Source organism: Amphiura filiformis, chromosome 16 (genome assembly GCF_039555335.1).
Source record: "Amphiura filiformis chromosome 16, Afil_fr2py, whole genome shotgun sequence".
NCBI lineage: Eukaryota > Metazoa > Echinodermata > Ophiuroidea > Amphilepidida > Amphiuridae > Amphiura > Amphiura filiformis.
In genome coordinates, this window is record NC_092643.1 from 13,560,134 (window position 1) to 13,574,998 (window position 14,865).

The following is a 14,865-nucleotide window of genomic DNA, read 5'->3' on the forward strand; positions in this document are numbered from 1 at the left end:
ACTGAAGCGATCATAATGCTTTTCCAGTAGATCTTCCAGATCCTTCAGGTTCTCTGGACTCGAAGTCACTACTTCTGCTACTGTCATCCTTCCAATGAGGTTTGCTATTAGGCTCTTTGAAGATGACATATTTGATGGAGGCTGGGAGTCTACTACTACTTCGTTTTGGCTGACTTGATGGAGGAAGACCTGTGGTTCTGCTTCTGCTGAATGCAGATTTCCTATTGGTGTCCTGGGTTGCACAAAGATGTCACCATTACTGAAATTAACCAGCTGTGCAGACACAATCCCATCTGGTTTTACGGTGGTAAAAACTGGTGTTAACATGAGTCCATTCTGAAGGATTTGGGTTTGATGCTCCTGTATGATGGCATCAAAAGCTTTCTGTGGTTTTATTGTTGTCCCTTGGACAACAACCATGCTTCTAGCCGGTATTCGGACGGGTTTGTCTCCAGCTATTCTTACTTGAGCTTTCATCTGGTTGACCGATGCATCTTCTTCATCGTAGAGTGCCAGGATATGAGCCCATTTGCGGCTCTCTGCAGACGAGTTGGTGAGCTTCGTGATAAAGTTATTCCCCATCTCTTCTCGCAGGACTCTCCTCATGTCTCTGAAGACATTAGAGCCAATCACTCCTGGTACTACTCTCTTTCTATCTGCCATCGGTGAACCTATTGGATCCTTGACGACCAAGAACCCTAGACTATTGAAAGTCTTTCCAAAAACTCTCATGGATACCTCAACATATGCTGTATAGGGGACTGCCAATCCTTGTGCTCCGGAGATGCGGATATACGACGACACATCCCAAGTATCTACATTGGCAAGGCATTGTTTGTAGAATGACTCTGTAATAGTGGACACTTGGGCACCGGAATCAAGTAAACATTGAAGGATGCAGAGTTGACCATCCACACCTCCAACCGTCACTGATGCCTCTGGGCACTTCCCTATAGCACGATGAAGGATGAGTGAGCCTTCACTGGAGGACTCACCCACTGTCTGGCTCTCGACAGCGGGTTCTAGTTGTTTAAAGATTTTGATTTTTGATGGTTTGGTACTGATTTTTGTGGGCAATTCCTAGCCAGATGTCCTGGTTGGTCACAGGAGTAGCAGCGTCGATCTCTCATGTCTCTAGGTTTTGAAGCCTGAAGCAACATGTTGATTTGCTTCTGTTGTTGTTCCATCTGGTCGCCCTGCTTCTTCAGTAACTCCAGTATTAAAGTATTGGTGTCAGGAGCAACAACCTCGTTGACACTAGCCTCCTTCTGCTTACTGCTTTTCCCGAGCCACTCTATTGCTCTGTCCCTGAGTTTGAAGTAGCTGAGACTTGGAGATTCCATGTTCAGTCTCCGGAGTTCCCTCCTTAATCCTTCATCTACCACAGCTTCAGCCAGTCTACTTTTCAGGGAACTCTCTCTGCAGCCTTGGTATGTTGGATCAAGGGTACAGATCCTGTCATACAGAGTTACGAGTCCAAGAGAACAGGCAAGAAGATCTTCCCCGGACGTCTGTTTGTAACTAAAGAATCGTTGTTGGAGTTGTGGAAGAGTGTCGCCATCTCCAAACACCTTCTCCAAAACCTTCAGGATCTTCTCGGGGTTATCACCTATTTCACTCCCCCGTCCAAGGATCTCTTTCCTTGCGTTGCCGCTTAGGTAATCCTTGATGAAGGCAGCTGACTCCTTTGGTGTTCGGGACCGCAGAGCCAGCTGACCTCTGACATCCACAATCCAATCCTGGATACTGATATCACCAGCCTTTGTTGGTTTATCCTTGAAAATATCCAGACGCCGGCCACGGGACACGTACACTGGTGGTGCGGATGTCTTCTTCGCCTCCTCCATCACCTTCTTCAACTCCTTCCTTGCCTCATCTGTCTCTTCTTTTGCTTTTATCCTTTTCTTCTCTTCCTCACTAAGTCTGAGTTTCAGCTCTTCAAGTTGTGTTTGTAAAGCTGCAATTTCGGCCATGACTTCTAAATAATAATTATTGATGTTGAATTCCCAAAGTCGGTCACAAATATACTATACTAGTACTTTACTCTCACCTAGGATCGTCACGAAGTATTCTTTCCAGCCAGGGGTTAATGTGCACTCACTGCATGTATCCTGCCGACTACGCCAAAATGTAACGGATGAAAACAGCACACAGCATTCTACGTTAACATCAGTTTGTGTTCTTTATTTTATACATGCGGCATAAAAAAACCCTGGCCAGATACTTTATATGGTAAACTTTTTCACTTCTTGACTCCTCTGAGGTGAGATGTTGACTGCCCAGGGTTGAACGAACACAAAGCAGAAGTACATTGACATGCAAATTAGGCTAAGGAACAAAGTTTTCCAAGCAAGGATGCCAAATGAGGGGGCTATTTAAGGCCTAATAAATGTGACAAAACCACATGTCACATTCTAAATTGTTGGTCTAAAGTATATAAAAGTATACATATTTAGAATGGCAAAGACTTGATAAGTTCATCTGTGAGGTCAAATTTGGGCCAAAATGGCACTTTTGGCCCAAAATCCCAAAATAACGGTTTTGGCCCACTTCTTTTGTGCACCATAACAAAAAATTCTTGGGCCAAAATTTTTTTATTATTAATTTTTAAAAACTAGATCAAAATATCTAGGACCCGTTTTTTCATTTTTTTTAAATTTCGACTAACTTTGAGAAATTTGCCCCAAAAATGGTCAAAAAATGTTGATTTTTCAAAAAAATCATAAAAAAGCCCGATTTTGGCACAAATTTCAAATATTTTTGGTGAAATTGGTCAAAATTCAAAAAATGAAAAAACGGGTCCTAGATATTTTGATCTAGTTTTAAAAATTAATAAAAATTTAATTTTGGCGCAAGAATTTTTTTGTTATGGTGCACAAAAAGAAGTGGGCCAAAACCGTTATTTTAGGGATTTTAACCAAAAGTGCCATTTTGGCCCAAATTTGACCTCACAGATGAACTTGTCCGGTCTTTGCCATTCTAAATATGTATACTTTTATATACTTTAGACAAACAATTTAGAAGTTATGAGGCCCGAAAGTTTCCATAATTCCAGGGTTCAGACCAACCTTAAGTAAAACAACGAGTCGAGGCAGAGGGGGCATTGAGGGGGCAAAGTGAATTGGGGGGCAAAATCAACCAATTTTACGCAAAATTACCGCAAAAAGGTGAAATTTTCGTAATTTTGAATTTTTACTGGGGCAACAGGGGGCAAGAGTTCTGACTGGGGGGATTTGCCCAAAAATAATTAACCAATTGCGTTACTGCTGTTCCTCAGTTGGAGCCAGGAGATACAAGGTAGTATCGACTACTTCCATGGATGGAGCATAGTTTGGACAGCTGGTAATCGACTGTGTTTGATACTGTCTGTATGGATTGCGGTCTATCCTATGTGGGATAATGAATCGATATGTGATGGCCAGCTTCAAGGTCATCTCCTGGATGATACCAATGCAACGTTCCCAGTGGCCACTCTAAAAAGGATTACTTCAAATATGTTGAATAGCTCAGATAATGTATCAGTCATAGACCAGCTAACCAAAAGAATAGAAAAAGCACAAACACCCATACTAAACTGGCCTCAAAAAGAAACTTTTTCACAAGGTCATATCTTAAAATCCTCTCAATAAAAATGAACAAAAATTGCACACAGGATTACTTCAATGCTCTACTCTAAACACATGTCAGTAACCAAGCAGTTGTCCAACTGACACAACAGCAAAATGCACTGACATGGAACACCTTCCTGGACCAAAATTCACAGCCAACAGATTTCTTTTGTTGGGTTATGACCTTGTGAAAAATTTCTTGTGAAAAAAGTTTCTTTTTGAGGCCAGTTTAGTAGCATGACCATGATGACAAATAAAACACTTTGCTGATATGGGGATACGCCATCATCGTCAATTGGGGGATCTGTGTATATGTACCCCCATGACCAAACTAGTCTGTAGTAAGCGTACGGGATCAGACGCCTCTAACCCTACCATGCAGCTGGAATCACCACTAACCCTAGCTTACTAGCTAATTAAATCTTCATTATTAACGCTTAAAACGCGCCGTAGTGATTTGTTTAGGAAAATTGTTTTTCTTGGCAATAAAACGTGCCTTTATTTACAAGACTATTGTAAATGTAGTTGTATTTCTCTAGGCAATATATTGTGCAGCTTTCTCACTATGGAATTATGAATTGCTACGTTATATATTAATGTTTCAACCTAAAGAAACAAATGATATTACTATCAATCAAGTATAAATTGCTCTAAATTTAGAAAATGTTTACATTAAATTGTCATATCATATGATATAAATTAAATTAACGTTGCCATCGCAGTAAGAGGTACATAATTATCGAAAGAAAAGCAAGAAAAAAAAATCAGATTTCGAGACTTCTTATTGTTTTGATGCACATGACGATGATATAGATTTAAATATCCACGGGCGATGCGGGAGTTGTTCTTTAATAGCAGTCATTGGTTATGACAGCTGGTTATTTTTGTCCGTTGAAATATTGTACAGTTGATAAGGGAATTGAGGTAGAAATATGAAGTTTTATCTCAGAAAATAGAATTGAATACAATCGAGAACAATATGCTATAATATACAGTACCCGCGAGGAGTGATGCATTTGGTTAAGACAGCATTCATCGGGAAGATCTATATTTTCTGTTAGCGAGAATATATTTCGCCCCTCGGGGTCTGATATAGAGATCGTAGCACTGTATGATGAATTTTGTATTACATACAACTAATACAAGTAAAGTCATAATAGTGAATCATGATAACAACCAGACTGAGCTTAAGACCTTATGGCTATGCAGCAGTTATAAGCAAATTTACGCGGTGCACTGGACACGCCAAAGGGCAGAATACGATATTGATACATTTGATTTTATCCAAAATAATGTTTCGGAAATATACACTATTTATCAGCATTAAAGCGTTTATTTATATGGAAGGCCCTTACATAATGCAATTTGTTACCGCGGAATATAACAAAACATGATCAAAGCTTTATAATCAGTGATAATGCACCGATGTAATGAACCTAACATCCCTTTAGTGATATGGTAGCTCTTCTATAGTATATCGAGTATGGATCCCTAATTATAACCCGGCCTATGTGCACTCTTGAATGAATGGATTCCATGATAAATTTGCATATATAGTTGATTGAATACCTCTAGGCAATGTTGATAACACACAAAACAATTAAATCTAAACGCATTTTAATAGATTTTTATTGATTATCGGATGTGATTTGCATATACATTGGTTAGCTCTAACCCTAGTAAAGACATCAATGGTAATGACAGTACAGTCCGTTTTATCTCCTCAATGATGTTGTCGTGTCGTAAAGATAACAAGATATTTCGTGTGTGTTATATACGTGGAATTATTTATATTTAGATAATCATGATTAAATAGCAAGGCATGCTTGTAATTCAGCCAGTAGTCAGTTGAATGCAATGTGACGAGGTGTATGTACTCTCACGACAACACGGTGATTTGAGCATTCACAAAATTAAAAGACATGAGACTAAACCGTCGATTCCTGAGAGGTACCCCTGTGGGGATGCGAAACGTCAATTCAAACATCAAGGGTGTTTTCAAATCAATGCGGTAAAGAAGCAGGTGATTAAATTATATACTTCTAGTAGTCTTCGATATCATTGTCAAGGAAAAACTTGTTTATCGATAAAAGAACGAAAACATCGTGTTGACGCTATTTTTTATTTGGAGATATCTCAAACTATTTCTGTGAAGGAATGCCATCTCGGGGCGTGACCCAGATAGTAAGACGCGTTATATTAATAATGCGTTAAAATCTAATGTGCATCTACTATCTGGAAAAGAGTTAGCATGCATGCATTTCATGGCATTTTATGAGTGACGGATAGCATCAAGTCACTGTTGTATCTCGTGAATATGCATTCTCACGGTAGATTCTTGCCCTTTGGTAGTTTTACACCAACAGAACATACCCGGTATCCAATATGGAGACTTAACAGTGTCTCTGTATAGATGGCGTATATTGTTTCCGATTTTATGTAGACAGACTATGCTCAATCTAAACTAGCATTCATGAGATGCTCTTTTCAGATCCTTCACGACTCCGTGTATTTATTTTGGTTTGTGACATAAGTTGTTTTATAATTATTTTGTCTTTGGCTTCTTGATTTTCAGATTTGAAGTGTCAAGGTTACAATATGGAGTTATTAGGCTAACCTTGTTTCTCCACGACTACCAAATAGAATACCAAAAAGTATAATAACTGACTATCAAATAGATAATGGAAGGGTTTATCTGCTACAACACGACACGGGCGAAATATGTTCCTTGTTGCATGCGGTAAATATGGTAAACATATCTTGAAATTGGCCCAAAAGTGTTTTTCGGGCTAAAAAAAAGACGCATCGGGTAATTTTGGGGCCCCAAAATTCTATATATCTTGAAATAGTTGTCGTCGGTCGACAGCCAAGTACACTCTACTGTTGTTTTCAACACCGCCCATGCTATGCCATCACTCTATTAACGAGCTCGTTACGCTTACGATAATGTTCATTGGCGCAGGGACATTACCGTACTTATGTATTACGTCTTAATCTTTGACCTATTTATATATAGGTCACCTTGAAGCTGATGCTCTTGATAACTTAATGAAGAAATCGAGTCTTTTTCCTTGAGTGTTTCTTCCAATATTCCAATATAATGTTCCGCCATAACATTTAAAATCTTGGGGTCAGGGCCGGATTTACCATTGGGCCAGATGGGCCCGGGCCCAAAATTACCCGACGCGTCTTTATTTTTAGCCCGAAAAACACTTTTGGGTCAAAATAGTGTAAAATTACAAAATAATTATATAGCAAAGTTCACCTTTATTTTGGTCTAAAATAGTCTGAAATTGAAGGTTTTTCGTCCAGAAATGTCCCTGTGAAATCTACGATCGTCTCCCTCTAAATTTTAATGCTCCCACCACTACTGTCGATCTTATATCTAAACCAAAATTTGGCAAATTGAGTGCACAAGCCTTCCTCACGGTGAGTTTGGGGGCCTCCAAATTTTGGCCTGGCCCAGGGCTTCCAAAAAAGGTAAATCTGGCCCTGCTTTGGGTGCGTTTACCATAAACTGGATTTCCATGCAGTATACACTTTTTAATCGATTAGGTTTTTGCAACAACACCGAAAGCAAAAAAAAAAAAAATGTGGGGTACCATTTACATAATCGCTGAGCGTATCTTCCAATAATCTTGCAGAAATAAAATTAATAGTATTAATAATACAGTTACAGTTCATTGAGATATCCTTTGGAGCAAAGTTTGAGACATAAAAAAAAGCGCAGTGATTTATAGTGCGCTACGCACAGACACAACGCCTAGACGTTGTTCCACAAGCTTCAGCACACTTTACAGGTTATCGCTGACCACTATGGCCCCACATCATTCCATAAACCATTAAACAACAATTCTGGGACTTTGCTGCTTCAAGAGCGCACACCCTAGACATTCCACAAATAACCATCGCAACCAGGATCAGCTCCCCGAGTTTCGTACGGCTTACAACGAGACAAATTAGCAGTGAGTTCCTTGTCCAGGGTAATTTCAAGCTAACTCAATTTTTCCAAGAGAGCATTCTAGGCACCGACAGGGTTCGAACCCGCAACCTCTCGCACCATAGTCGAACGCCTTATCGATTGAGCTAACTTGACTGCTGACTTGACTTGACTGCTAATGGCGCGATGGATGCACTTGACATAAGTGGAATTTTAGGCACAACTTTAGTGCCCTCCCGTAAAATTCCCACCAGCAAATACGGGCACGGAACCATAATTCTTGTTGGGATTTGAGAGGAGGGAGCTCTCTATTTGCACATGAACGTTACCCCCAAGGCAAAGGAACCCAAGTGCGTCATTATGCGAATATTAACGGTATTACATTTTTCCTCTTCTACAAGTTTGCAATATTATTACTTCCACATATTCCTTTTTTCACTTATCTCAAAGCGCCAAGACTCAGTCTTTATAAAATTTTAATTTCTATTCTATCATGTAACATGTCATACAATGTGCATAAAAATGTATTAAACATTATATATGTAAATTATTATTAACTCTAACTGAGTAGCTTTCAATTTTTAACAGATATAAATAGTTAAGTAAAATCTGGTCGTTGACATTGGTAGGAAGAAGTCATAATAGTATTCACTTCCATGAAGCCCCCTCCTCTTGAATATGCTAATGACATGTCGTTAATTGACAAATAAGGGATTGGATACTCATCAGTATAAACATGCTTTTATAACGTAATGTAAACATGTGATGTCGCCGGTATTTCTTCGTTAATAAATAAAAAGTTGTTAGTGATTCTATTACTTTTTGATATCTTTATTTTCTAAAATTAAAACACTGGTTAATATTCACGCCGCCTTATTCATCTTTCAGTATGGCTAGACACAGTTAATCATGATTATACAGATTATAAATACCGAGGGATCTATGCATCGCACTATAAGGAAAATATTATTGCTACTATATTAGTGTGAGGTGTGCTTCTTAAATGTGAGAATGACATTTTCAGTAATGCGTTGGAGTAATTTTACTCAAGCAGTTTTTTTTCGTTGCGGTGAGTGGTAACTTATTTATGCCGATACTCGCCCCTTAGCTGACTGAGCTTTCTGAGAACGAATAGAGATGACTAGGCAAACAAAAGAAGTAAAGAAATACGAAAAACAAAACAACAAACATTAAAGCAAATAATAATAATAATAATAATAATAATAATAATAATAATAATAATAATAATAATAATAATAATAATAATAATACTAAACCCAATTTAAACCTAGCTATATACTTTGCAAGTGACAGCGATCCGTCAAGTTGGTCAAATGTGCTCTGCTTGGTTGCCAGTCTGGTGAGAGGAAAGGGATTCCAGAAGACCTTTGGAGGTCAATGGACTTCGCTGAACAATGATCTTCGCAGGACAAGTGAATCAGGATATTCGTCAAGAACATTGAGAAATAGAACATTACAATCAACAACAAGAAGAAGGCTGCTGGATAAGTAATGTTGCTAGAGAATGTAGGCTATATGACTGATTGTATGTGTTTATGTTGACTCATACAATTATTGTTAAACCATACTTTTCTTTTGTATAAAAAACTTAGATATTGTTAACTTAATTAATCAGTGTGTTTTTTTGTGCATTCTGAAGTGAGCTTGGTGTCTTTGCCCTTGAGTCATTTACTACTACTACTAATAATGATGATAACTATAATTATACAACAACTCCTACTACTACTACTACTACTACTACTACTACTACTACTACTAATACTAATACTAATAATAATAATAATAATAATAATAATAATAATAATAATAATAATAATAATAATAATAATAATAATAATAATAATAATAATATCTAGAGTAGCTGTGGCTTAGCCACGATTATTGTATGGAATATGTGGATTGCTGACATACAAAAATTAGATTTGTAGTTGTCACATTGAAACACATTGCGCTAACTAGTGTGAAACTTCACATATAGGGTTATGGTTGTTTATGTAACATGAAAACTAATTTTTCCATGGGTTAGGAGATTTGAAATTTATTACCAATTGTAAGGGCATGTAAAAAATCCTCTCCATTAAAATTAACCAAAATTACACAGAGACTTGCCTCAATATTTTACTCTAAACACATGTCAGTAACCAGGCAGTTGTCCAACTGACACAACAGCAAAATGCACTGATATGAAACAGCTTCCGGGACCACATTCACAGCCACAAATTGGCACCCAGCACGTGAAATCTGTGAGAATCGTTGAACAGGTGATTACAAAACGGTGCTGCTTTTCACGCACTTTCTTTAAGAAACAGGTCTTGTTCCACACTACCGTATTCACTCGATAGTTAGCACATGTGCTTACTATCGAGGGCTTTTGAAAACGTGCAAAAACGAAAAAAAATGAACAGCGCCATCCACAAAAGTGACAAAAGGGTAATGGGTTTTGAGCAAATCATCGATACACATAGATATACCGCATAATCTGGCTCACTATAAACACGCTCTTTGTTTTTTTTATTTTTCGTATTGCACAAAATCATAAAAGTATAATGGATAAGGTTAAAATTATAAAATGCAAAAGATTTCTTTGCCGTTAAAAAGCATGTCCATATCACGTTTAAGTCGCAGTTATTGTGTCCTTCTTGATGTAAAACGAAGTCAGTATTTTGAAATAGACTGCGAAACTCAGTCTTCAATGATAGTTATTTGATAGAAGGGAACCATCATCAGAGCCTTTGAAAAATATGGAATTTCTGTAGCGTGTAATGGCAAAGAGGACCATGACCACCTCATTTTAACATTGAGAGCATACCCAACTACATTGTTGAATAAACAGCCCCATGACCCCAGTATGAATAGAACAACAAAAAAAAGAAGAAAAAGAAAAAACAAAACAAAATAAAGCAAATAAGAAACAATAAAGAAACAAAATGAAAAACAAAGCAAAAAAAAGATTAAATTTATCAAGAAAAGCTCAAACCCCAAAATAAAAATTAATCAACGGACAAGTTTATAACGAGCCTCGAACTCCTGCTCAGTTCGCTCTTCTTAAGATAATTTAAATTGAAAAATATGGAATTTCTGTAGAGTAGAGTATTGTAATCCTGTGTGTAATTTTGGTTCATTTTGATGGACAGGCTTTTAAGATATAACCTTGTGAAAAAATGTTAAGTTTCATTTTTGGCTTAGTGTTTGTTGTCATTAATTGTTTTCACAAACGGGCAAATAGGTTTTTCAAAATCCTATTCGTATTAACTGTCCAATGTCATAATTCCTAGCGAGTCCACCAGAGGACGACGACAACTGATCAATTTTGCTTAATGGACATATGATGTGGTACTCTATAAAAAAATATTTGATTGTGCCATCTGATACCTGTCTTCTTTTAAAATAGTTTTCTTCTCCTTCGTTCGTATGTCAAAAAATCCATAATGTAGCAACTATTTCTGCTTGAAGAATGAAAGGGGATTGTGTGTTAGTAACTCAACACGCAGTTGCCTTTTTGTCCAAGACTGCGAGTCAACATTGAGATGAAACAATGTTACATCATAAAATCTTCATGGTTGAGGCTTAAAACGCGCTGCAGTGATTTGCTTGTCTTGTTAATAACACTATTTATAGTAACAATTTTCTTAGTAATAAAACTTTATAAGACTGTGTAAACATGGTAAATGTAGCTATATTTCTCCAGGCAATATAAATTTCTTTATAATTAAATTATAACAAAAATAGTTAGCTTTCTTACTATAGAATTATTAATTGTAACGTTTTTTTACCTACGTCAACGTAAGAATCAAACCAAACAAATGATATTACTATCAATCAAGTATGAATTTAGACAATGTTTACATTAAATTGTCATATCATATGATATAAATTAACGTTGCTATTGCAGAGCGGTACATAATTAGCAAGAAAGCAAGACAAAAATCAGATTCCAAGCCGTTTATCAGGATTCTTATTGTTTTGCTGCATTGACCACATGACGTTGGTATAAAACCTTCACAAAAAGTAATACAGCCGTTATAAGTACGCCTTTACACAATAATATAACATAGAGAGAACGATGGTTCAGTTACACTCATTTTGATACCCTATAAGTCCAATGTCGTTCAATATTAGCAACACAGTATTTTTACAGTCCATTGTGTTGCTTTTGATTTCAGCGCGAACTTAAATGGCGGGTTTTACATGCCACAATTCCTGCGTAAAATCAATTGATCGCTGTAAAATGTAATGTTTAAATTTGGATATTTGTCTTTAAAAAAAACTACCGTGTTGCTAATATTGAGTGACAGTGGACAAACGGGGTATCGAAATACGCGTAAATAAAACCATCGGGTTTTTTTTTCTATGTTAAATTATTGTGAATACAATGAATGGTTCTAAACATATACCGTAAGCGTATAACGTTTGCGTTACTTTTTGTTAATGCTTTTTCTGTATACCTTTCTCCGGGACCTTTCTCAAGTCAGTAATTTAGATATTCTTTTTTTTTATCGTATCTATGAATGCAATGATGAGAAATATATAAAAGTATACATTTTCAGAAAGGAAATGAGGCAAGAAATCCAACTTGCATAACAGATTCCTGCAAAAAAATAACAGTTTTTGAAGCAATCTAAAATTTTCATTTTACTTTACTGACTCGATGAAGGTATGGACTATATTGTATTGTACCCGCGAGGAGTGATACATTTGGTAAGACAACATTCATCGGAAAAATCTACTTTTTTTGTTAAGAGAACATATTACGCCCCTCGGGCTTAGATAGGGATCATAGCACTGTATGTATGTTTTCATGAGGAATCGTTATTCTGGTTAGGCTAAAGGTTTTAAAAAATCGGACCGACCAACCGTATCTTTATGGACCTGTTGTAGTACAACCAAACAATGTTGTTTTTTTTTTGCATAATAGTGAAGAATGACCTGAAAACCTATGGCTATACAACAGTTATAAAAAATAGTTATCAGTAAATTTATACGAAGCACTGGACACGACAAAGGGCAGAATAAGATATTGATCAATGTAATTTTATCCAAAATAATATTTGAAATAACTTATTGCATAAAAGCGTCTTTTGAAGGCGCATACATATATAGCAATTTTGCCGAGTTATGGGATTTTGCGGCAGCGTCATGATAACAAAACATGATCAAGGCTTTATAATCAGTAAATGAAGATGAGATGAACCCAACATATGGCATAGCGAGTATGGATCCCTAAATTACAATACGGTCTATGTGCACTCTATGCACGGATTGCCTAAATGTGCATATAGAGTTGATTGAATACCTCCAGGCAATGTTAACTACACACAAAACAGTTAATTCGAAAACGCATTTTGATAGATTTTTATTGATTATCGTCATACTCGTGAAGACATCAATGGTAATAATACTAACAGTCCGTTTTATCTCTTTAATGACGTTGTCGTGTCATAAAGATAACAAAAGATATGTCGTGTATATTATATACATGGAAGTATTTGAATTTAGATAATCATGATTGTAATTTAGCCAGTGGACAGTTGAATGCAATGTGACGAGGTATATGTACTCTCACGATAACACGGTGATTTGAGCATTCACAAAATTATAAAACAGGATACTGAAATGTCGATTCCTGAGAGGTACCCCTGTGGGGATGCGAAACGTCAAACTTCAAGAACAGGGTATTTTTCAATTCAATGCCGCAAAGAAGCAGCTAGCAAATGATTAAATTATATACTTCTAGTAGTCTTCGATTGTCAAGGACAAAACTTGTTTATTGATTAAAGAACGACATCTCGTTAACGCTATAGATTCCTCCAACTATTTCGGTAAAGGAATGCCTTCTCGGGCCGTGACCCAGAATGTAATTCCCATGAGGTAAAATACGCGTTATATTAACAATGATTTAAAGTCTTATGTTCATCTACTATCTGCAAAAGAGTACTAAAAGCTCAAAGAAATGAGAGTTAGCATGCATGCATGGCTTCTTGGTTAGGCATTTTTGAGTAATGGATGGCATTATTGTATCTCGTGAATATGCATTCTCATGGTAGATTCTTGCCCTTAGGTCGTTTTACACCAAAAGAACAACATACCCAATAGCGAGAATTAACCGTGTCTGTATAGAGAAAATTATAATGGTGTACAATTTCCTAAATGCTAAATCTAAACCAGCATTCATGACATTTTTCTTTTAAAAAGCCAGATTTCAATTATTTTCACCGATTCTATATACGAACCCGTGTATTTATTTTGGTTTGTGACGTAAGTTGTTTTATAATTAGTTTCTCCTTGTTTCTTTGGCTTCTTGATTTTCGTTTTCTGACTTGAATGAAAGGTCACACAATTGGAATTATTGGGCTAACCTTGTTTCTCGACTTGAACCAATGTTATTTCAATTGTTGGCATAAACATCTAGATGTCTATAGCGGAAGAATATCTGCAACAACACGACATCGGGCGAAATATGTTCCTTGTTGCATGCGGAAAATATGGTAAACATATCTTGAAAGAGTTGTTGTCGATCGGAGGCCGAGTACACTTTATTGTTGTTTTCATCACTGCCCATGATGACTGGAAGTTGCTACCCCACCACTCCATTGACGAACTCGTTATATTAAAGCTTAAGTTAATGCTCATCGGCGCAGGGACATTTACGTACTTCTTACTCTTTGACCCAAAAATAATAGTCTTATTGCTCTTAATAGCTTAATGAAGAAAGCGAGACGCTTCCCTTGAGTGTTTCTTCCAATATTCCAATAGACTGTTTTGGCATGACATGAAAAATACTAATGTGCCTTTACCATCCGCTGAAATGCCATGCAATATACAATTTGCAATCTATCCCATTTTTGCAACGACACAGATACCAAACAAAATTGTGGGGTACCATTTATATTTACCTTTATTACTACAATAATTATTACGTAGATTTGCTGTTTTCAATCGCTGAACGTATCTTCCAATGGTCCTGCTATTATGTAAATTCAATGATTTAAACGATCTAAGCAATAATTCAGCGTTATTTTTTATTCCAAGGCATTTTATCACAGCAAATATCCAGAGAGTGGATATAATTTATATCAGAAACTGAACCGTGAGACTTTGTGAACCGGCACAGAAAATTGATCTGGCCGCTCCCCATGCCCACCCCTATTAACAAAATGCATGGATATTGATACACTATGTATTTTGTAAGTCTGATGGGCAAATAATAATTGGCGATAACCTTTATCCTAAATCTGATGTAACCTGACGGTAAGGTATGAGGCCTATTTTATTTTGTGTCTCCTACAAGTTTGCAAT

At 36.7% G+C, this 14,865-nt stretch overlaps 1 protein-coding gene across 1 annotated transcript; it reads right to left on the reverse strand.

The window, feature by feature from the left end:
- Positions 1-1,021: 1,021 nt before the first annotated feature.
- Positions 1,022-2,038, reverse strand: LOC140135592 (uncharacterized). The gene has a single exon (XM_072157131.1). It carries the CDS (start codon positions 1,971-1,973, stop codon positions 1,023-1,025), a length of 951 nt encoding a protein of 316 aa, XP_072013232.1. The 5' UTR covers positions 1,974-2,038; the 3' UTR covers position 1,022.
- Between the last annotated feature and the right edge of the window lie 12,827 nt (positions 2,039-14,865).